Source organism: Lethenteron reissneri, chromosome 31 (genome assembly GCF_015708825.2).
Source record: "Lethenteron reissneri isolate LAM-NWPU_2019-01 chromosome 31, ASM1570882v1, whole genome shotgun sequence".
Taxonomy (NCBI): Eukaryota; Metazoa; Chordata; class Hyperoartia; order Petromyzontiformes; family Petromyzontidae; genus Lethenteron; species Lethenteron reissneri.
The window spans coordinates 1,418,999-1,442,107 of NC_083809.1; the positions used below are offsets into that span (position 1 = coordinate 1,418,999).

The 23,109-nt window shown below is 46.1% G+C and overlaps 1 protein-coding gene across 11 annotated transcripts in view; it reads right to left on the reverse strand.

Moving 5' to 3' along the window:
* The window catches only part of LOC133349639 (fidgetin-like protein 2), a 66,808-nt gene that overhangs the window by 10,270 nt on the left and 33,429 nt on the right, over positions 1–23,109 (reverse strand). For 8 of the 11 annotated variants that reach the window (XR_009755972.1, XM_061563239.1, XM_061563244.1 and 5 more), the window contains one exon: positions 2,516–3,625. Coding sequence is in view for 10 of the 11 variants with exons in the window: in XM_061563239.1 (XP_061419223.1) it covers positions 2,516–3,613 (1,098 nt within the window). In the remaining variant the exon portion in view is untranslated. Of the gene's footprint in view, positions 1–326; positions 416–2,515; positions 3,626–23,109 lie in introns of all 11 variants that reach the window. The other 3 variants (XM_061563247.1, XM_061563243.1, XM_061563248.1) reach the window with 2 other exon arrangements.

Sequence of the window (23,109 nt, forward strand, 5' to 3'; positions counted from 1 at the left end):
ATTTATTACTGTCGTAGTCGCTGCACAAGAAATGCTGCCACGTATTAATGTGGCAAAATGTAGTGTGTTTTTTTGTTAAGTGGAGCTTAACGAAGAAGCCGATTCACAAGCTGAAGTCATACGGTGCCCAATGTCATGACCCAATTTGTAAAATTACTTTCAACTAAACTACAGACAATAAATATTAACTCTTATTTATTCTATACGAGCTGCCAAGGCCACCATACACATATAAAAAGGTATAATAATGAATGCTAACCTGTGATTAAATAGAGGAAATTATTTGATTGACATATGAGCAATTCAAACTCTGATGGGGGTCTTACCAAGCGGTCCGGACTGCCCATGTGAGGGATCACCAGAATGAACGTGCTGACTGGGCAGCAGGACAATTCCTTTGATGTCGTCTGCTGAGCTACAATTGGGCAAGAGTCAGGAACAATCGCTGGGATTGGCAGCTTTCAAGATTGCTTTCCACTGTCAAGGCATCACTCACTGAGTGGCATCAATTAGCCGGATTGGGGGAAGGGGCGAGGTAGGGTTAAACAAGAAACACAAGAGAAACTTTACATCAAAAGCCATCTCGGTGACACACACTCCCCCCCCCGTGTAACATTGGGTGGCAATAATCCCACAACTTAATCTCATTTAGTTTAATATAGCAAAACAAGGTGTCACTAATTTACTGAATGTACTTTCTAGTCAAGGCTCGGCGCACTGGGTGGGTTTGGGCAGTCGTGAGTTTTAGGTTTCAACGCAGAACAAAGTGGGCAACTCTTAGCCAGGCTGAACCTGCCATGAGCTCTTTACGCTTGGCAATTATTCAATCACCTATTTAAGTATCATCATGCCTTTTTAATTAGTGAAAGATACGTATACTATACATATATACACACACAAACACATATGTGTGCAGTTGCTAGAGTAAAGAGTGTTCATTTTGAATAGAATATGTATTGTATTTCAAGGAATATAAAACAATACATTTTCAGCCCTTGGCCAATTCAATCATGCTGTGTAAAAGTTATAGGAGCTGTTTAACGATACTTCACCATGCTGGTCAGATCGGGATAGTACAATGAGCGGTCAGAAAAAGTTCAGATAACACTCACTACTGATCTTAGCCATGGCTGGGATTCAAAGTGAGAATGCCAAACTCATAGCACTGTAATTAAAAAATATATGTAAATTTTCAGGAGTAGATTCAAACACATAATCGTGTTTTGGTTGTTTGGGTTCCCCACGGGACATCCCTTGATCTACGAGACATCTTTTAACCTACTGTACATCTGTGAAGAAGAGCTTCATAGCTCATCGGATTCCTCCAATCTCAAAGATTCTGATATTATAAACAGGATGTCTGTCACGTTTTAGGGATAAAGATTTTAGTCACTACAAGTGCCCAAAACCCCACACACTTCGTGGTGATCAACATCCACACCACAGACATGCTCCGGAAAGGACAAATGTAAATCTCCCATTACACTGCTTAATGTCATCTCGGAGAGCGACAGGTGAATGGGTTAAGTACCATTCCCTGTTCAAAAATCATGGGCCTCAACAATGCAATATGGCCCTCTCGTTATATTTAGCGCAAAGTCAAAGACGCACACCCCCAAACAATACGACGTCAATTTCAATGAAATTGAATTTTAATTTAAATACACAAACAGAAATGGGGCGGAATTACAGAGAGAAAAAACACACGTGGGGTATTAATGCACAGGGCTTGGGGCAACCAATGGTTACGTCATCATCCCCATCAGAGCCACCACCAATGTCACCAATGACGATGACGCAATGGTAAAGATCGTCTCATTTCAATGACGAAAGTTTAACTCCCAACTGTGACGGGTGGCAAAGATGTCCTTGTTGGATCTGAACAAATTAAAATTATCATTAAAATCAGATTGTGGCATGAGGCTCATGTTTAAAGAAACATTCGTGAACATACACATTTGCCAGAGGTCACAATAAGCTGCCAAGAATCGTTGTGGGACACGAGAATGTTGATTCTGAATCATAAATTCCCAGGTTATACTCTTCCCAAAAATAAATCCTTCATCTCAATGGGCCCTTCATAATTAATGATCGAATTATAATGTTCAGCACGAAGGCAATCCACTGCTAGATGAAGGCCTCCCCATGTGAAGTTGATCATGGGGGTTGTTTTACGATACTTCACCATACTGGTCAGTGGGGTTTCATGAATGAGGATGGGGCCCTGGACCGCTTCATATATCTCTCGCCACTCATGTTAGCCATAGCAGGGAATCAAACCCAGGTCACCGAGATCCTTGTGTAATGTGCTGACCACTTCATCCCTGTTCCACCCCAAAAGTCCTATCTGGTTATTACAGAAATACATTGCCTTGATTAAATGGTAAATAACAATTGTGAATACTCTCTTGTGAATAACGCGCCTTTAAATCGCATGCACGGAACAGCCCAAGACGCTGTTGCATTCAGGCCAGCGGCAGAGAAGGTGCTCCGTGCGCCGGCACCGCGTACACACCTGCATGGACGTGGGGCCGTCGGACGAGTGGTACAGCGGGCTGGGCGTGTCCCTCTGCTGTTGCTGCGGCTGCTGAGACCGGTAGCCTCCGTAATCCAGGTCCCCATCGCGGCCCGGGTAGAAGGCTTTCCTAGTGCCGGGCTCCGACGCGAAGCTAGCCGTGTGGCCAGGGTACCCCGCGTAGCCGGGCCCGGCCGCGTGCGAAAAAATCCCAGGAGGCGGTGGCGGCGGTGGCGGCGGCGGGACGAAGGCCCCCGAGCCGGACTGGTGGTGGTGGTGATGGTGGTGGTGGTGCGGGTGCGGGTAGGCGACCCCCGCCGCCGCCTGCTGCGCCAGGTACGGTGACGGCGAGTAGCCGTACACGGGGCTGGGCATCGCGGCGTACGCCGGCACGGGCCCGCACTGCGGGTAGCCTGCCGGCGCGGAGAGGTAGCCGCCGTTGCTGCTGCCGCCGCCACCGTTCGAGCCGTAGGCCGGCGCGTAGTCGCGCGCCGCCGCCACCGCAGCCGCTACGGCGGCGCTGCTCACCGGCACGGCGCTGCCAGCGGAGGGCGGAGGCGCCGGGCTCAGCCGCGACACGCCGCCCGACTGCGAGGCGTAACCCGGCTGCTCCGCCAGCGAGCCCGGCGGAGCGTCCCCGCCGGAGGGCAGCGGCGTGCTAGACGTGCTCCGGATGAGGTCCGGCACGGCCGGGTTGATGGCGTAGATGCCCGACCAGGGCTGCTCGCCGGGCTCGGGCTTCTGCCCGTTGTTGGCGGCGCCGTCCGGGTAGCCGTCCATGCCGCCCACGGAGTACTTCTCGGCGTAGCGCTTCAGCAGGTTGGAGGCGGTGAGTTCCGAGATGTCGTCGTTGGCCCACGAGTACGTCGAGTGACCGCGCTGCAGGTGCACCTGGTACGCTTCGGCCGCCGCGGCCGCCGCGGCTGCCGCGGCCGCCGCGGCGCTCTTGTGGCCAGGGAGCGGCACGCCCGACAGGTCCAACCGCTGTATGGGCGGCGGGTGCGGCGGCACCGCCACGGGCATCTGCACCGGAGGGGGCACGGCCGCCGCCTGCCAGGGGCTCAGGTGCTGGTGCGGATGCTCGGGTGTCCACTGCATCTTCTAAGGAACCTGGCGCACACAGCAACACACGGCTCTTGAGGTTGCATTCATTAATGGTTGTCACCCTTATTCACGTAAACATTAACAACAAGGATGCCTGGGGTTATGTGGCCATACTTTACCGCACTAGTCAGCGTAGAATGGTGAAGGGGATGGACCAGGACCGGTTCGGATAGCACTCACTGCTGACGTTAGCCGTGGCTGGGAATCTAATTCTGATCACCGCGTTCATAGCGCAGTGCGCTAACCATTGCACCACCACTCCACCGTTTTCTGACCATTGCTGTCGACGATTAGTACGATATTGATTATATTGATAACGAGTCCATGCCACAATGGTAAAATATTGCTGTAATGAGAACCAAGTTGTTTATGAAGATGTGTTGTTTTAATACAAGAAGTTTAACAACCCTATGCATTTCTTATACAAACATTTTTACTCATTGAAGTCATAAAAGGTCAACCAACAAATATAATTGTCCTATGACCTTCGGACTGTCATTCCAGCTCCAACGAGAGCACATTTGTCAATATTCTGTCACCTCTGTAGGAGTTTCAGCAAGAAGCTTGCAACACAGATGTATATTTTGTGAACTTATATGCAGAGATAACTCACGTTGTTTAGTGAAGAGCCCCGAAGCAATGCAATGCTGCACACGTAAGTGCACGTGTATATTTAGACACGAAGCAACAAAGACCAACAACGGAAGAAAATACAAACGTGAACCACTGCAAACAATTCATACGAACCAAACAAATAACAAGGGAATTAAAATGACAGAGGAAGGATTTACAGTTGAGTGAACGAACTGGCTTAAAAGGTCCTCACAAAACCTATCGGGTGGATTTCTCTCTCCTTGTCGTCTTGCAGCCACGGCGGGCGTGCGTTTGTGCGCTTCGCCTGATATTGCTATCAACGCGGCAGGCTCGATACGAAACAGACGCCGGCATGCCAAATTATACATTACGCGGGTCTCCGGTGTATTTGACACAATTTGAACACAATGACGAGCCCTGCGGCCAGGCTTTGCATTTAAATCACGCTCCCGTTTTTTTTACTTGGCACACACGCACGCGCGCCGACACAATGCCTTCCTTCGGCGGGGAAAATACCAAAAAAGCCTGAATGCTAGGAACATTTACATCTTCTTCATTCGCCAATGTCCTGGCGTCGCCAATGCTCAGCGTGCACTCTTCGCCGCATGTTTACGAGAAACCCTCGGGAATAGTTAATATGGTATTTAATGTCACGCGTAAACATGCAAGCTGTGTGCGCTGGAAACTTTGCATGCTCTGATCAGACAAGCATCTCATTAGGATGTGACCGAAGTGTCCATCCAACTCAGCCACCGAGAGGCTGGCATCTCTCGGAGACACTTACATATGTCACAGCATCTGGCGGCACAGAGCATGCGTGCTTCACCGTTCTCCAGCAATGTGCTAATGATGACAAGGGCTTTTTAATCAATGCAGCAGAAATAGTCCACGATGATTTGGCGTTACATTTTAAGGTATAATGAATAATAATTTACGGCCCTTTGTCCATCCGCTGCTGGATGAAACCCCCCCCCCCCCCAAGCCATGTCGGTCATGGGGGTTGTTTGACCATACTTTGCCACGCTGGTCACTGTGGGTTGAAGGTGCGAGGTAAGAATCAGTTCAGATATCGCTCATTAATGAAGCAGCTTCCACAAAAATACCGCGCTGATTGCCGACTTTATTAAAAGCGCAATCAACGCCGGCGATGAGATTGAGCGTCATGGGTAAGGACAAAGCATTGTCCAAGTGATAACTATGTATATATAAGCCGTTGTCAAAACATTCTGAGAATATGGCTATAAAAGTAAAAACAATTAATATTGTAATTTCAAATCTTCAATATGTAGCTTTAATCAACATAAGCATAACATTTTGTTGGTGCAATATTTTCATCGAAACCTGAATCTCAAATGTTTTCACTTCCCCGAATAAATGTAAATATTTAACATGTATATGTGGTCCTTGTAGACACTGTATTCACATATGTATGTGAATACGTAAGAAAAACTAAAATCAAAGCCGTACGTTATGCATTCACGCATCAGTGCGCTGGCGCTGTACTCTACGTTTGGTTCTTAAACACAGCAGCTCCATGAAAAGCTGAAAAGCTCACCCGAAACACGCTCGTGCAGCGGGAATCCACACTCTTTCGTTTCCAAGTCGTCGGACAGCAGCGGGAAACAGTGGGACACACGCGTGCGTCTTTTGATCAGCTCCATCAATTCCGCCACTTTGCATAAGGCACGCGTAAACAATGCCCACTTATGCCCCCCCCCCCCCCCCCGTTACACAATCGATTCCGTTTCATTCTCAAAGCCGGCGACGTACGTCAGCGTAACAGAACCCGCTCGTGCTACAAATTGCCTTGAATGCGCGAGGCACGGCCGCTACGCGGCCGCTGAAAGTGGACGCCTCCCCCCTTTGTAGATCAAACGGGCCACTCGCGGGAAAGGGTAGCCACGCGTGAACATCCGTGGGCCGCAACCGGAAGAGCAGGTTGAACTCTCCATTCACACCGACGGCCCCTTTTGATTCGTAATGAGCCGCTGTCACGTACTGCGAGTGTTAGCATTTTATATTGGATATACACGAGAGCTCTGGGAAATAGGTGCGGGGGGGGGGGAAACAAAGGCACGCGATTTCAAAGATGACACCTGGCACGGTAAATATAAAAGGTCCGTTGGCCGAAATGTCAGCTTTTTCAAACTTCAGCGTTTCACGAAACTCGATGTAACCTTTTAATAAGTCAGTGCGTCTTAAGAGTCCTGACAGCAGATATTGTCTTCAAATATCCACAGCCACGAGCTGGTGGACGTATCCAACGCTGCCAACGTTCAGGACTGGCGAACATTTCAATCACCCATTTACCTATCGCGTTACATTGTCAGGAAAACGCGAAGGAAAAAAAGTCGCTTCTGTTATTTACTTAAAAGCCTTTTTTTATGGGAATGTAAATATATTCACTTTACTGCGAGGGAACGAGACGAGTGATTACATTCTGTTGAAACCAACAGTTGTTCATAGTACGTGTGTGCAGATTACCACAGCAATCTAGGTCAGTTCAAGGACCATTGAGGTAGGCCATATACCTAGAAATAGATACGTGCTAATTGTTAAAAACGTAATTGAAATTAACAAGGACACACGCGTTATCCTATTAACGTATCAATATCCAGTAAAACTAACTGGCGGCAAACTTAAATGGTTATCTTTGCAATGTCTATGGATGGGGGGGAAAAATCCACAGCAATTAAAAATTCTAATGATGATACTATATAGATGTATACAATAAAAAAACTGCGGAATTATCTCAACGGCTTTAATTATTCTCGACAGAATAAACCAGGCCCTCCAATTAATGCGATTTGAATACTGTCTCACAAACAATGGGCCGAGCGCTTTGACATGCAAATGACGGTCGCACTAGCAGCGGTGCCGGGTCGCCTGATTGAGGCCTCCCGCAGCAGGAGCCGAGAAATAAATTAACGCGCTCGCCTCTTTAAAATTCTGTCCCGGTTTTTTGTTTTGTTTTACACGCGCAACTTGGCCGCTGGCTTTTGTTTCGCCGAAAATGTATATTGTTCTTGCGGTTAACAATAACGTTTGGCGATCTCTTTTGTTTCAGCGGAATTTTAATTTGCGCGAAGGCAAAGCGGTCGCGAGTACTGCAATGTAAAAGTTTGCAGAGTTGGCCCAGCTAAATCAGCCTGGCAGTGGTATGAAGGGACGCTAATCAGTGCCGGGCAAACGTGTGTTGTTGTTCCACATTTACGTCTCAAATGAAATACTGAATAACAGCGGTAGAACTACAGGACAATTAATTCACTAATTGGGACGAAGTGCTTTAGAATCCTCATTTAAGACAATGAAAACCGGTTCTATTTGAATTTTTTGCATGAATACGTTTAAAAATGAAACAAAATTACTTTGTGCTTACAGCGGTTAAGATAGATACATTGCAAATACCCCTCGCCACGAAGAACTTGCAATGGCAAGGACACTGCCGTTTATATGCCGGATGACCGCAGGGGAGTGTAGATTTTTGTTGTAAAGCAAGCATTAATACGGCCTATTATTATATTATGCAATCTTTTTAGTAAAACACTTTCAATGTTTTTTTTTCAGGATTAATAAAATGTGTCACATTTCAAAATATTGTTCGCACTTTGCGCACGATAAAAACAAATCGCTTTTTTAAGCTATTTACATTAAATACATGTTTACACTCAAGTATGTTCAACCTAAACATCGCGCAAATAGGCAAACATTAGTACAAGTGCATTATGTACGGTAAGACTCAGTTGACTCACCAGACATGTGGTATATAAGAGACGGTGACAGGGCACACACACACGCTCTAATATGTGCGGAATATCAAGCAACACAGTACTCATTATAGACATGTACACATTAAAGCACTTGCCATACTGGGAAAGTGTGCAAAAGTGAAACAATCAAAAATCTAAAAAACCCATTTGTTTTAAGAAAGGTTGTCATGTGGCACGTTAATGCACTTGGGTTACGCATTTAAAAGCCTGTTGGGTCGGCAATCCAGCAAATTGGACGGATGCCGGATGGAGATTTCACAATTAATAAATCCTCTCCCCCCCTTTGTAGGTCTCGCCTCTCTGTTGGGCTCCTTTCAGCCCTTTCCAGCGCAGGGCCGCTCCTCCACAACGCGCAGCAGCAGCCTTTAGAGCGGCAGAGCACATCAAACACAAGTCGGAACTTCACTGCCTAAACTCCAAAGAATACAAACACGGCTCTGGCATTGAGACACTATTTGAGGAGGTCTCTTTATATGACCTATTTCAAAAGCGGCAGATCCCACAGGGCCACGCATAATACGCTCCGTACATCATACCGCCGCTTTTGGCCTCTTACGGACTATTAAGCACAGGGATGGCTTCCGCTATAACGTGTCGGCAAGAGTGACGGACCCCCCATTAGCTTCAAATGTCACTTTAACATTTATCGGCTGGATCTGATCAGACCAGCCCATAACAACTGTACAGGCAGCTTAACAGGCAATAACACGGGTCAAGACTGGCAGGAACTCGTGGCCAGCTAACATTCATTTGTTTAAAGCGCTCCAACTTCAAACAACACAAACGCACGACGAGGGAAGAAAGCCTCACGGGCCTCTCTGCCAGAGACGATGAGTTTGTTTGAGCAGTTACGTTGGGTAAACACGAGCCCTCCTGCATCACTTTCAAACGGTGCAACCCTCACCTGAAAAGCAACACAACTGCGTTAACATATCCGAGACTGATCCACTGAGACGGGAGTTGGTTTTTCATCACACACCGCTCGCACACACATACAGGGCAACGCATTAATAGAAATTCGCGTGGCTAATATGTTGTAGGGTAGATACAAGTACAGTAATTCTACTCAAAGGGGCCACAGGCAAGATTATATTTCAAAGCTGCTGAAAAATTAACAGCATACACACGTAATACAGATTTTTGGGTTAGGTCGTGTAAGTATAAATGTGTCGTGACCCTCCACCACCCGACACAGCCAATCAGTGAGGGGGATTGTCGCGTAAACAAAACGCCAAATAGTTACCACTTCCGCCCACCGGTGTGTTGGAGAATAAACCCACAACATTTACAATTTGAGTAGTGCCGTGACGTTTCGCTGGTAATTACATCATCCAGAATCATCGGCGATTTGCCAGAATAGTGAAGCAATCCACCTGCATCCCGTGTTAAATAGAGCAGCAGCAGCAGGACGTCATCACCAAAAAACCTTCATTACGAATAATATTGGTCGGCGAAAGCCTACGTGTTCAACTGAGCATGCACACACACACACATTAGGAGCGCATGCCCGCGAGTGTGTGTGTGTATATGTGCAGCACAAACGTCTTAAAGCGTTGACTTTACCATACACCTCGGGGTGACACTTTACAAATGTGATGGACACTGGACATTTTGTTTTGACGCCATCATTAAGGGCTGACCTCTCAATGTCACAGTGCTGCGATGTAATGTACTAATGGCAGTGGCTTCTGCTGCTGCTGGCTGCTTGCAAAACCACCTGCTTATTTTCAGAAACCGCGCAGACTTTGCTCCCATCCGCCCCCCCGCCCTGCGCCAAGCACCATTCCAGCAACCACTTAACAGCAATAAATTAAAAATGCCAATCTACACTTTGTAATTAAGGTATTTCATCAAGCACAATGGCTTTTATTGCCAGCAAGTAACCGTAACGATGCATTTAATTAATTTATCACGACAAAAATCAATTTTTACAGTCTCGGAATTAAATACACGGTGGGCGATGATGGGGGTGGAGGGAGGGGGGGCAGTAGAAATTCGCACCGGCTGGTTGACGCGCAAGCCAAGCCTCTTCAGGAGGCGCGCACCTCAAGGTAAACTGTTTTTCTTGGGCTAAACGCAGAACAAAAGATCTGTGTCGCTGCATTATCTGTCAATGCGGTAATTACAGTTTGAACCAGCCGTCTTCGTGGGGTGCAGTCATTTATTACGCGCGTGCGTGTGTCGCGCCGCGGCCGCGGGTAGCAATCTTTGGGCTTGGCGGCGGCGGCCCGAGCTGGCAATTAGGGCCTGGGAGGACGCGCACAGCTAATTGGCGCGCCATTAGCGCGCCGCGGGCGAGCTCGTACCAATGGGCAAACACGGACGTCGACGTGGACCTGGGGAGCCGCGGGGGTGGGGTAGAGGAGGAGGAGTGGGGGGGACAAGACCGAGGGAGGAGGGGGAAAAAAACCCAAAGCTCCCCCCCAACGCCCCCAACAGCATTCCCGCACCCCCAGTATCGCTCGTCGCACAAAACGCAATGAAGCCACCAAGGCCCTCCTCAATGTCACCAATTGCAGTCATTAGCGACAGGAATTGTTTTCAGATCTCTATGTTCCACGGCGAGGCTGTGGGCTAAAATTATTCCATGGCGTTTATTTACTCCTCCACGGAGCTCAACGTCGAGGTGAAATAATGATAATGATGCGACAAATGCTGGTGATTTATGATTTTAAAAACCGCTATTAGGATTGCAATTGTGAGAAATGGGACACTTTCTCAAATCACTTTGCACATTTACCAAAATAGTTTTCAATTTACTTGGTTTTTGAATCACGCATATGACTTTATTGAATAAATTTTACAAATAAAAAAACGCCAAATGCATTTGCTATTAAACTAAGTTATTTACCACATTTGTATTTGTCTACTTAAACTCAACCTACACGTAAAAAGGTCTCCATGTTAAGCTAAAAGTGCATGCAATTAAGTAGCTGTGCACGATATTAAAACTCATTCGAATTTACATTAACTTAAAGGTTATCAATGTGCACGGAGCGAACGGTTGATAATATCCACGACTACATTTAAAATTACGCCTTATTCCTAACAAGTCTTGAATGACCTAAGATGCCGCGGCGTGGAGATAGTTTCATTTTACATGATCCCATGATCCATAGTCACACGCGAACAAGTATTAATGTTTAACGTGATCAATGGAACGTTTCCTCCTTTCGCACAAAAAGCAAGGGCCAAACCTGCGCCTTGGCGCAACAATAGCCCGGGCACGGCACACGCGAGGGGGCGGGCACAATGGGGGAAAAGTCATTAACGACTGCCGTAATGGATCTCGGGCAGGGAAACAAGCCATTAGTACAAAGTCAGCTAAACCTGAGGCCTGTTAAAATCAATAGTACGGCGTGAAGGGCTGAACCGAGAAAGTGCACATGGGGATGCATGACGGTGCACAGACAGCACCTGAATGTCAACACTGAGAGATAATATTTTTTTTGGACTGCGTGGGATGCCGAAGGGTGATTAAGGCTACTCAAATTGCTCGACGCATGATGAAAAAAAAAAACACGCTTTGAGGATCTGCGAAAGGGATTTAGCTGACCTTCAAATCAGCGCATCGGGATTTGCTTCAGCGTCGCGAGCTGGGTAACGCAGAAAGTTCGCGTGGAAGATGGAGCGCGCCGCAGATGGCCCCGCATTCTGAGCCATGCTTCTATTGGGAGCGGTGATGGCCGACACTAGTTGATGTTGTGCTGCAGATCAATTAATTACAGGTACAAGATGCGGTGGTGGTCAATCCGTTGAAAATGAAATTGGTGAAAATTTCAACCCAATCAGCCTTGAACCGGACAAAAACACACCAGCACATAAACACTCCTCAGCACTCTGAGATTGACACGGACAACGATAATAATCGACTGACGTAAAATGGACAATGATGACGAGCGGCAAATGTGTGGCCATAATTAAAACGCGCACACAGAAAACGCTACAATGAACTGCTACAAAGTATCACGAGAAGGTTACAAAGCAATCAGGTGGCTAATGTAAATACAATAACGGCAATACATCCATTTGGGGCTCATCAGCGTCAGCGGCAAAGCACAGAAATTCACAAGTGCCAAATTACAGTAAATTAAAGTGCTATAATGTACTCACAAATATTCTGTAAATACAGCACAAGAGTCCAATCGCTCGAACCGCTTATGGTCCGTGAAGCACTCATCCGCTGAATAAATAACGAACGTAGGTTGCAAGCTCTATGCCGCAATAAATCGACACGTTTTTCAAATATCGAAAAACAGATACAGTTATGAGTGCGCAAGCCCTCAGAGCGTTGGCACTCTTTTGCAGTTGGCCAGACAGATTCGTATATGTGTGTGTCTTCAAGGACGCGTCTTTAAACCTTGAACAGGTATAATATTGCAGTAAGTGGAAAACATATACCACATAAGCCAAGCAAATCATGAATACCGTCCCCTTTCATAGCCCGTCATTCCTGTTTTGAGGGCTAAATTTCCAAATACATTGTCACAGCCTTGGGTTTGAATACTTGCTAAAAACCCACAATGCTCCCTGCAGACATACAGCATGCATTGATTACAACACATTGCTTTGAATACGATGACAAATGCAATTCCAATGGATTCCATATTCCACTAAGCTGTGGCCCTCAAAAGTATACATCCAAGGTCTGTGAAAAATGTTTACAATAATGGCTTTATTTATTTATCTACTAAACAAAACCGCACAACATGCATTGCCGTACAATTTGTGCTTAGTTTGCCACGAAGATATTTGTCACCAACAGTCACATTGTTGCCATTTGTGCATTCATGTTGCTCCTTCAATGAGCCACAACACCATTCGTTATTGCACAAATAGCCTTTAGCACCTTTCATCCATTTCAATCTTGGTTACACATTTAACTGTTGTCAAGAAAGAAAGTGTGTCATCAAATGTAAGGCAATTAGAAACAATCATTCAATAAGATATTGGTCTTGCGTAAAGATTTTTTAACAAAAATAAAATGTCTGCATTCACATCCACAGTAATGACAGCTCTCTTCCTTGGCACGGACTGCTGATTTGTAAAGAATCTTGAACCATTGAAAGAGGCCTCTCCATAGATGCAGACCCCTTCAGAAGATGGTCCACTGAGGGAGGCTCAGAAAGTGTCGGAGCAGTCACCACCCCCTTGTAGTCGTTGGCTAAGCACAGGCCTAAAGCATCAGTGGCAGCAACAATCAGCGCTGTTCAAGCTGTAATAGATCAGAGCTCACACGTTTCTTGAATTGATCAACGTTATACGAGCTTGGGAACGAATTTCAAAACGGAACGGTGCGAGGGATGAAGCAGAAGAAGTGTGACCTGCAGTGTGGTGGCTGTGGTTGAACACAGTCCATCTGCTAGACAGAGTCCTCAATACGGGTCAAGAAATCAACGAGTCAAGTTCTCGAAGACACTAGCCATGGTAGTTGCGATAGAAGCGTGATATAGTGAGGTGACTGATCGCTGGTGAGCGAGTGACGGGAGGAGCACTGTCTCTCTTTGCAGGAGCTGGCACTGCAGGAGGAAGTCACTGGAACACACTACACGTCCCAACAACACTCCATTGCTCCTTGCAGAGTGTGCACTAGCCCCTTGAATCTGTGAATTTATTTAAAAAAACTTGGACCTCCAAGAACAAATTCGTAGGCGTTTATGATAACTCAACAAATGTGACCCACATAGTAACAATAACACACTGACCAATTGAAAGATGACATGAAACCGAATGGAAATTTCCTTCAATAGTGTAAAGCCACTTCTTAATGAGAAATTGTCTGGAACCTCCGTAAACAATTCGAAAGACCTTACGTACTAAGCTTGATTGATCGTGTCAAACCTATGAGAGGGCCAATGCACGATAAGCAGGTCAGGGTTCAACGTGGCAGCAGAGACAATAATTTTTCACGCTTTAGCTGTTGACACCCACGACATCTGTAAGCACTCCATGCCATGTGCCAGTGGCATACGACTCAAGACAGGGATGACTCAATTGAAAGATTGGATAATTACAGCTGGACTATCCAATGATTTAAGTAAAAAAAAACTCGCATTCATTGAAAGGAAAAGCATATGATCTACGATATTTCAAGACACTCCCCTTCTTCATAGCATACAAATAGAGAGACCAGCGACATGGAGTGGATTAGAGTTGGAGACTGCACTTTAGACCATGGGAGCCCTGATATAAATTAAAGAAATAAAACGTTTCTTCATGAACATTTTTGTTATTGGCACATACATAGTTACCTATTGGCATGTAAGCACTTGAGTTGTTTGTACTTGGGCACCACTGCCACCAAACAATATGTTCGAGGATTTATGGAATCGATTAACGGTTTCTCACTCGACTAAATTAGATAACAACACGAAATTGTGACACAAGTCGTCACCTCTGTTCCCACGTGTGCCACTGGACGGGAGGCTATGGGCAGGCCTAGATAGCGTCATCGGCATCATCAGCGGCGCTGCACTGCCTGCTGGGTAGGGGGTTACCCGCAAGGATGTGGGCGCGGATGCCATTTTTAAAGGGGCCCCGAGTAATCGACCACAAAAAAGCAGTCCCATTTACAATTCTTAATTAATTGACTTAATCGACTATAATTGTCCCAGCCCTACTTACAATATAGCCAACGGCACCACTATTCTTGCAAACGCCGCTTGGGCCGAAGCCAGAGGGGGTCTAGGCGGTAATGCCTGATGAATGTGTTTGCAGGCGTCGATGCGGCTGCTTTACAAATGTCCGTTATTGGCACTTTACACACATTAGCGCACGACGCTCCCAACGCCTTTGTCGAATGAGTCTTTATTGGTCCCGGCAGGGTTTTTGCTGCAAGGGTGTAATAGTGATCGAGAGAGTCTTTTATCCAGCTCCCTAACTGGATCGTGAAGGCCAGTCTTTCCCTTGTATTGCTCTCCCGTAGGATGAAAAATGTGTTTCCGAAGCCCTCCAAAGAAGCTGTCTCTTGAAGGTAGAACAGGATAGTCCTTGCTACACGGAGCGTAAGCAGTTGATTTTATTTGTGATTTGCAAAAGGTGGGTGGCAAAAGCCTGGTAGATGGAGATCCTGTTGTTAGTTCTCATCGTAGGTGCACGAGGGATGTGTGACTTATTGTATTTTATTTCTCATTCTGAAAACTGCCCACATATGACAGCCTACCTCCTCAGATTACGGTGTTAAAACATACATTTAAAGTACCATAAGAAAAACTCCCTACATGGACAAACCAAAACAGATTTCATATAATGAACCCAATTGACAGTGCCATGACCTCTTGGAGGCCACAAGGAACATCTGGTTTGCATATATAAACACCGAGCAAAACAACGCTTAACTATTTACATCACGATGGTACCCAGGTCTCTCGTTTAAAAAGAAAAAAACATCGCAGCGAGATTGCACAAGCATAAATCGAGGGAAAATATTCATTGCGACAGACATTTGTACAGAAATTGCCAGTCTTGCCAGGGCACATACTTAACATATTCATTTAACGTAACCCAACATATATACATGGCAGGATGGCTAAAGTGACAACACATGTGCCTCTCAGCAAACAGTACCAGTTTGATTCCAAACTCGGGCACCTTTCTGTTTGGGGTTTGCATGTTGTCCCTCTGTTCGGCTGTCGAATTCTTCTCAGTTCTCAGGTTTCATTTCATAGCTAAAAGAACCGTACAATGTAGCTGGTATTGGCCAAACACCCCAATGCTGAAAACGTACCTGCAAATGACCGAAGTGGGATTGACACGTAGCAACATCGCCCCATTCTGCGATAGACCCTCCTGAAAAAAAGCCTTGAGACTCGGTGAGGCTTCCCAGGGTAAACGAGTGTAAATAAAATAAAGTAACAGCTGCTCAACCAGCTCTGCTCCTCTTCTCATGCAAACGCTCGGACGGAACTTTTCCCGCGGCCGTGCACTCACCACTGGAGCGGTTAGCGCTTACTGCTGCAAATCCCAATTGGCATCCCAGGCTTCTCGACAGATCAATACAAGCCTAAACTATAATCCCTATTTGTGTTACACGAGGACGGCAGCCACATCTGTCTGTTGAAGATGTCCTTGTGTACTGTTTTGTGCATATAGCCGCAACAACTTCTACTAAATACTGGAAGCACTATTTGACATCACAGCGGGAAATTAATTGCTTACGTGCCGTTTTTGTTCATATATAGTCAGAAACAAAGTGTATTTATTCACCGTGAGCCGCTTCAGCAAAGTTAATTTGGGTACATTTAATTTCCATAGTATATTAAACCTTGTTCCCAATTAAATACAAAAAACCTCCATTAGCAACGATCGCATGGTCTTGTATGGAAGCTATTAACATTTGATGAACACGCTCATAGGACGTTACAACATGATTGGTTCACAGGTCCGAGAACGAGACCACTAACACCGCCGTAACAAACCGTGCAAATTAATATACGCGGTGAAGTCACATTATTAACAGTGGCTTCTCTAATTATACGGCTTCGTCTTGCCACCGAGTCCCGAGGAGAAGTAGAATTTTACGAGAGCCAAAATGACGGTGCAGCATCAATAATTCACTGTAAGTATATCCATCTGTGAACACCGTTCAATCTATCCCCTACGATTAAAAATATATTGCTCCCGAAATGTTCCATCTATGTTAGTCCTGAAAATACATATTTAAGCAGCGCCATTTTCTCGTTGGGAAGAAAACACCGCCGTACGTTTAAAGGCAACAAATGTACACCAGCAGGAATGATGTACCCATAAAGAGACCAAGTTAAGACATTACAAAAAATACAACAGCAGACACATGGCATCCACAGGCTTACACTTCCGCACAGGTTAAACTGCCAGTAAGAAGTCTGCTTTACAGAGGGTAAAACAACGCTCGTAAACACGAGGCAGAGGGGAAATGTTTTCTGAAATATGCAACACTGTAACATTACACGCAACTATATTGAGGACACGTTAACCTTGCAGTGGAAGCCCTGCTCTGTAAATTCAATCACCTGTCCATGACGTCGCTCATGAGAACAATGGTGACTGGGTTTCTGGTTAAGGCCAGGCAGCGTAGTGGGTTGCCTTCTTGGCTAAAGGCAGCCACGCCGCCAATGATATCTACTTAGACGCAGGTAAGAGCTGCACGAGACAAATGTCTGCTGCTTGTTTTTTTTAGTGCAAGACGGACATTTCATTGGGTAAACTAAAAACTCCTCTCGTTGCGATTCGCGACCTACAAAAATTTAACGTGGATACAGCAACATCTCGTTCGAATAAAGAATGCCGTTAACGACGGTGCCTCCTCTTTACCAAGAACGCACCTGCACGAATGCACCCTCCTGTGTTGATGTCGACCTATGCACATCGATTGCGTTGTTAGCGACCCCGCGTAAAACATTCGCACTCGCTGGTAAAACAAAAAAAATCTTCCTTTGCTTTTCCCAGTGTACTATACAGTACTATACAGTACACTGTGTAATATACAGGACACTCAACAATGTATTATACAGTACTGTGCTCTGCAATGAACTGTAGTGTGCACATGTACTTGGGTGTGTGTAATGTTTTAATTTCGCATTTGTCGAGGAGACCTGTACAACTGCAAATGTACACGTCCGCAGTGATGCGTTATTGTTCTTGCGCATATCTTCGAAGGCGCAGTTCAAATTGCCATTCAAGCTGTTCGAGTGAACACCCCTGATAAGAGTGGTGAACTTTCTTCCAGGTCCGCGAGTGGTTGGTTATATAACGAGGTAGTATTTCATAACCTCGGTCACTACCTCGTTATATATGACGAGGTGGTGACCGACGTTCCGACGAGGTAGTATTTACTAACCTCGGTCACGACAACAGTCGAACTCGAGTAGATCACTGGTCGATCAGCAACGACAAGTAAACCCTTACAAGGAGCCAATACTCACAGAATAATAATTGAGGGCATGAAAGAAAAACACACAATCAACATGCAAAAAATGGGGACAGAAAAGTAGATTTATAAACACTCTTTGGGTCTTTCGGTAAAGTCACGTAGATAGAAAAATAATGAAATAATTAAAAATCACGATGTTTCGATCGCAACACAAGCAATCGTCTTCAGGTGAAAAAATACAGCGAGGCGGACTGCCGAGGCTGTTTTTTTTCACCTGAAGACGAATGCTTGTGTTGCGATCGAAACGTCGTGATTTTTAAAATTATTTTTCTTCTATCTACTTGACTTTACCGAAAGACCCAAAGAGTATGAATTCCTGCAGTCACGAAAGCTTTAAGTCAAGGTTTATTCATAAACTCTACTTTGGAAAGCACAGCTCTCCTTTATATTTATAAAAAAAATTGTTTAGCTACTGCAAGGCTTACCTTCGCCTTCAAATGTGCTAACAGAGACCACATTTAAACACAGGAAAACGCTCTCTTTCCCAGCCGGCAATTGAAAATTTAAATTCTGGCCAATTTAGAAAGAGCTATGCCAACACGTGCTCTGCACACGCAGGGCCTCGTGACCAGGCTGGCTGTCTCAGTTTGACCTTTCACAAGCGTTAACGGTTGCGAGGCAGCACAAGAAATGGAAAATAGAAAAAAAAATCCCGTGTGTGTGTGTGTTAGGAGAGAGTATGGCGGTGGTATAGTGGTAAGCGCATCGCGCTCCGGATAACATGGTTATCTGAACCGGTCCTGGGACACTCCTAGGTCGACGTGGCCTTAAAATAAGTGCCTGGTGAGATGTTTAAACGTCAGATATTGGGAGACAAAGGTGGCCGGGCGTGGGGAGAGTCACATTAGGCCCTTCGTGTGCGGTGCCAGCACTTGCCCTGACAGTATGTTGGCCATACAGTGGATAGTTGTACTCTTTGAGAGATGATCCAGTTCTTGCAATTGTTGAATCAAATTGTGAGCCCTGAATTATAACGAATCATTAAATTGCAAGGGGCGTGACTCATTATGTGGCATATCATAGCTATCAAGTGTGCAAGTGGTGAAACTGCACTCGGGCCCATGGGCAGACAGGCCCACGTGCCAAGGCTACAAAAAAGGGGAAAAATTGGGACAGGGTACCCCCATTTCATTCCGTGCACCAAGGCCCATGCCATGGATTACATGCCTCCTAAATAAGCGCAAGTTGGCTTTGCAAAACCTCCCTTCAACTCAAGCACAACTAAATGCAACGTGCCGTTAAATATTCAGCCATTACATCATTCAAATATAGAAACGTACAACAAATGGTTGTTTATACTTTAAAAGTAAAACTTGTTAACCCCTTTAGAATACAAGCCGGTCTTTCTTGCAACAGACGTTTGTATCAATGGGCTCTCACCTGACAGATGGCAGCTAAAGCCAAGGCGCAAATGGAAAAGTAGAGCGACCTCGTGGGAGGTTTTATTTCACCGTCCTCGTTGTTGTCACCGCGTGCCACCCTAGAAGGCACTGCTACTCCTTTTCAATTGTTGACAAATGTCAATGGTACCCGACTTGGAAAGCGTTATCCGTGTGCCTTTTTTTGGAGGTGAATGTAAAAGAGACCTTCAGGTATGCGCAGATCATTTGGAGGCATTTCCTAAAGCATTCTGAAGCTTGTAGGTCAATAGCCTTAACAGACTTGTTGAAGGCCGACACACGTGGCGGTGGGTGGTGAGAGCACCACGCCCAGCTGCCTTTATCTCCCGAGTGGCAATGTTTACACACCGCACCAGGTACTCATTTGAGGCTGAGTCGACCTTAGGGGAGGCCCGGGACAGGTTCGAATATTTGTCACCGATGTTGGCCGTGAGCGGGAATCAGGTCACCGGGTTCGTAGTGCAGCACACTAACCACTGTGCTTGTATATACACAATAGTTTTGATGTATACACATACGGTATTACCTAAATGTAACCATATCCTAAAGATGGTGTACACAGGCCAAAGCAAAACAGGATAATCTCGAGCCTGGACAGGGGAAGATAATCGACAGCACGGATGGTTGAGGAAGCGAGTTTAGAGACAATCGGGGAAACAAAGGAGTGATCAACCCGACACTAAAATGCATTTTACTTAACCAACGAAATCTAAAAACTAATTTTAAGGAGGGTCCCATGAACAGCAAGTGGGAGGAAACCACAACCCCCTGAATAAACCCACATTAATGAGGGGGTAAGATCAAAGCTCCACACAGTTTGATTCGATGATATAATCCATTAATATATAGATCTCATCTCCAGGACACCTCAGTCAAAGCCTACACCCGAGTAGTCACAAAGTCTCCCATAACCCTCGTAAAGTATTAACTGGTCTCTACCCTTGCTTAGCTTCTGAGATTCTGATAAGATCAGGCGCATTGATGGTGATTGTGACAAAATTTCATGTGGGTTTCAGCGGGTTAGACTATGTACACACTGGGCTACGCAGAGCTGCAAAAAGGGACTTTGGACTGAACAGTACAAATTTTAAGCACATGCCGCTGTTTTCGGGGCGATGACAGGCGAGTACTCGTGTCGTGGTGGGGGAATCGGTTGGTGTGGTGTGGGGAGGGTCGGGGAGGGTGGGGGATGGTGGTGGTGGTAGTGACCCCTCCTCCACGACCGCAGCACAATATATGTAAAGTATTATTTGACCACCCCTCGCGTGGGCGACAGCGTGCGAATCGCCGTGACACACCGGCGGCGCTCGCCAATGCACCGTGGGGCTACGGTTTTCACATTCATTCTTTTACGCTCGCACACAACTACAAGCACAATGAACAGTCTTAACAAGTGTGTCGGGCACGGGCTGAAAATACTTTACAGGGGCCATCGTTAACGCCGTCACTTTCGGCAGTAACAGTCCCCATGTGTGCATGCATACGAGCGCGCGCTGTCACTGGCGTGTCGGTAGCACTTATAAGCACGAGGTTTTCGCGTAACGACACTGCTTCTTGCGAAGCATTAAAAAGGGTCATTATCCGTAACGTTGCCTTTCTACACGTTTTCACTGCACGGCCGTAACGTACGCACCTACAGACACGAAAGCGTGCATCTACAGACACGGGGACGACCAACTACTTACAAATACTGAATGACAACTGTGAGCTTCTCCTGTGGGCACAGCAGCAGAGAAACCCGTAGACATGTGAAGCCAGCGACAAGCGTGCGCACACAAACACAGCCACTGCATTGTGCGAGAAGCGTTGCCTTTTGGCACGCATCTTATTGGTCATGGTTATAGCCACCAGCACAATAACGACCCCAAACATTCTTCAAGACTCCGCAGGGGGGTATTAGAATCCGATGTACAAAAAGTTTTTTCCCCTTCGTGTGTTTTTATTTCGAAATTTTATTTACCCCATGTGACCCCTCATCAACGTGGCACATTCCGAGTTAAAAACCCAAACCAGTTCGGTCAGGCCACACCGAAACCTTGTGGAATTACGGAATTACACGAGACGTGCGACGTGCAGTGTTTACGTTGGAGCGTACCATTCGGAGCGCGGGGCTGACACGCCGTTGAATGGAACCATCTGCTGCTCGAGACTAAACACGCGACACGGGAGAAGCGCGTAGGGGACGCAGGCGCAGCTTTGTGGCACGCGCGGTGCCCCACACCGATTGTCTCCCTGCTGCCCTGCCAAGGCACGGGATGCATCAAAACGTTTAAATAAGCCGGCTGGCCGCCGGCTGACCATCGGCATGCGCCGCCAACCACGACGGTGCTGTACCGCCGTTTACCGTTCATTGCGTGCTGCGCACAAATGCTGTGTGGACGTTGAGGCTTGCTCCATGACATACGTGGGGGCCTGCTCTTCACTAAATTAACACACACGTATTAAGTATTAACCGTCATACAGAGATACTTTATATTTTATGCATTTATTTTGATTTAATAAAACGCACCTTACTCTCGCCCCGACACGAGCCGTATATATTAATATTTGCACGTGGTATGGCTGATGGTGATGAAATATGTAAACACAAAATATCATGTTTTAACAGTACATCTTCATTCCCTCTCTATCCACAGTGAAAGGAAACAACTAAATTATTTTCCCAGATTACATTTACCCGAGAGTATGGTGTTATGTCAATATCTTTCTAACAACGTACAACGCTAAAGACAAATAAGTGGTCACATGTTTATAAAATACACGGGCGGTTAACCAATGATGTCAAAATTAAGCCTTGACATTTCACATCACCCGTCGAGGCGCTTCTTTCGTAAATGAACATCAGATGCACAATTTTAGCTCAGAAACCACCACAGCTGAAAAAGCCGATGGTGAAATTGACTTCTTTGGTTGCCACAAATTTGGAGCAGGAAATGAAACACCACCAAGATGACAGCTGGACCAGAAAAAAATGCTCTTTGGGGCGGCACTCGATACGCCAAAGGAGACAACGGCACATTGTGATTGGCCCAAAGGGGTGAGGTTTGCTTTTGAGTCAGAGGGCTCACGATTGGCCACGAGCATTTCCACCGACGTGTGTTTCGTTGCAGTGGGTTAGCGCACTCTGATATGATCCTGGTGACCTAAGTTTGATTCCTGGCCACAAATTACATCAGTGGTGAGTGATATCTCATTCAATCCGGCTCCCCCTCCCCCTTCAGTAGCCCGCACTGCGCAGCGTTGTAAAGTATGGGGGGGAGGGAACCCCATGACTGATACGGCGTGCAGAGGCCTTCATCCAGCAGTAGATTGAAAAAGGAATCTGAATTATTTTCGATTACGTGATGTTGCTCATTAATTCCTGCTCTGAATGCCTATTCCCTGAACTGGGATAAATAGACCAATCACTGCTGGGAGAATGTTTGGTGAACAAGATAGTGGTCAATATTTATTCCACCCATGTGCCAATGTTTACTAAACAGCTTTTCTGCTTCTCAGGCTACGTTATACCGCTGCATTTTAATACAAAAGCATGTTAAATGAGTGCTTAATATGCATCTGTTTAATGGTTCTTTTAAAAACAGCAGACTATGAGATGTATTAATCTCAAAAAAAAATTGTCAAACAACATCCCCACGGCCAGTGCACTTCAAAAGCCCCCACGGACACACTGGAAATTAAAGGCGTATTAAACGGTACGTTGGCCTCCAGTTATGACAAGCCGTGGATTTTTTTCTCTCTCTTCCTGGGCCCCATCAATCCCGATCACCCGCCTTGGCATCTGCATTATTTAGGACGGGCAGTTTTACCTCCTCG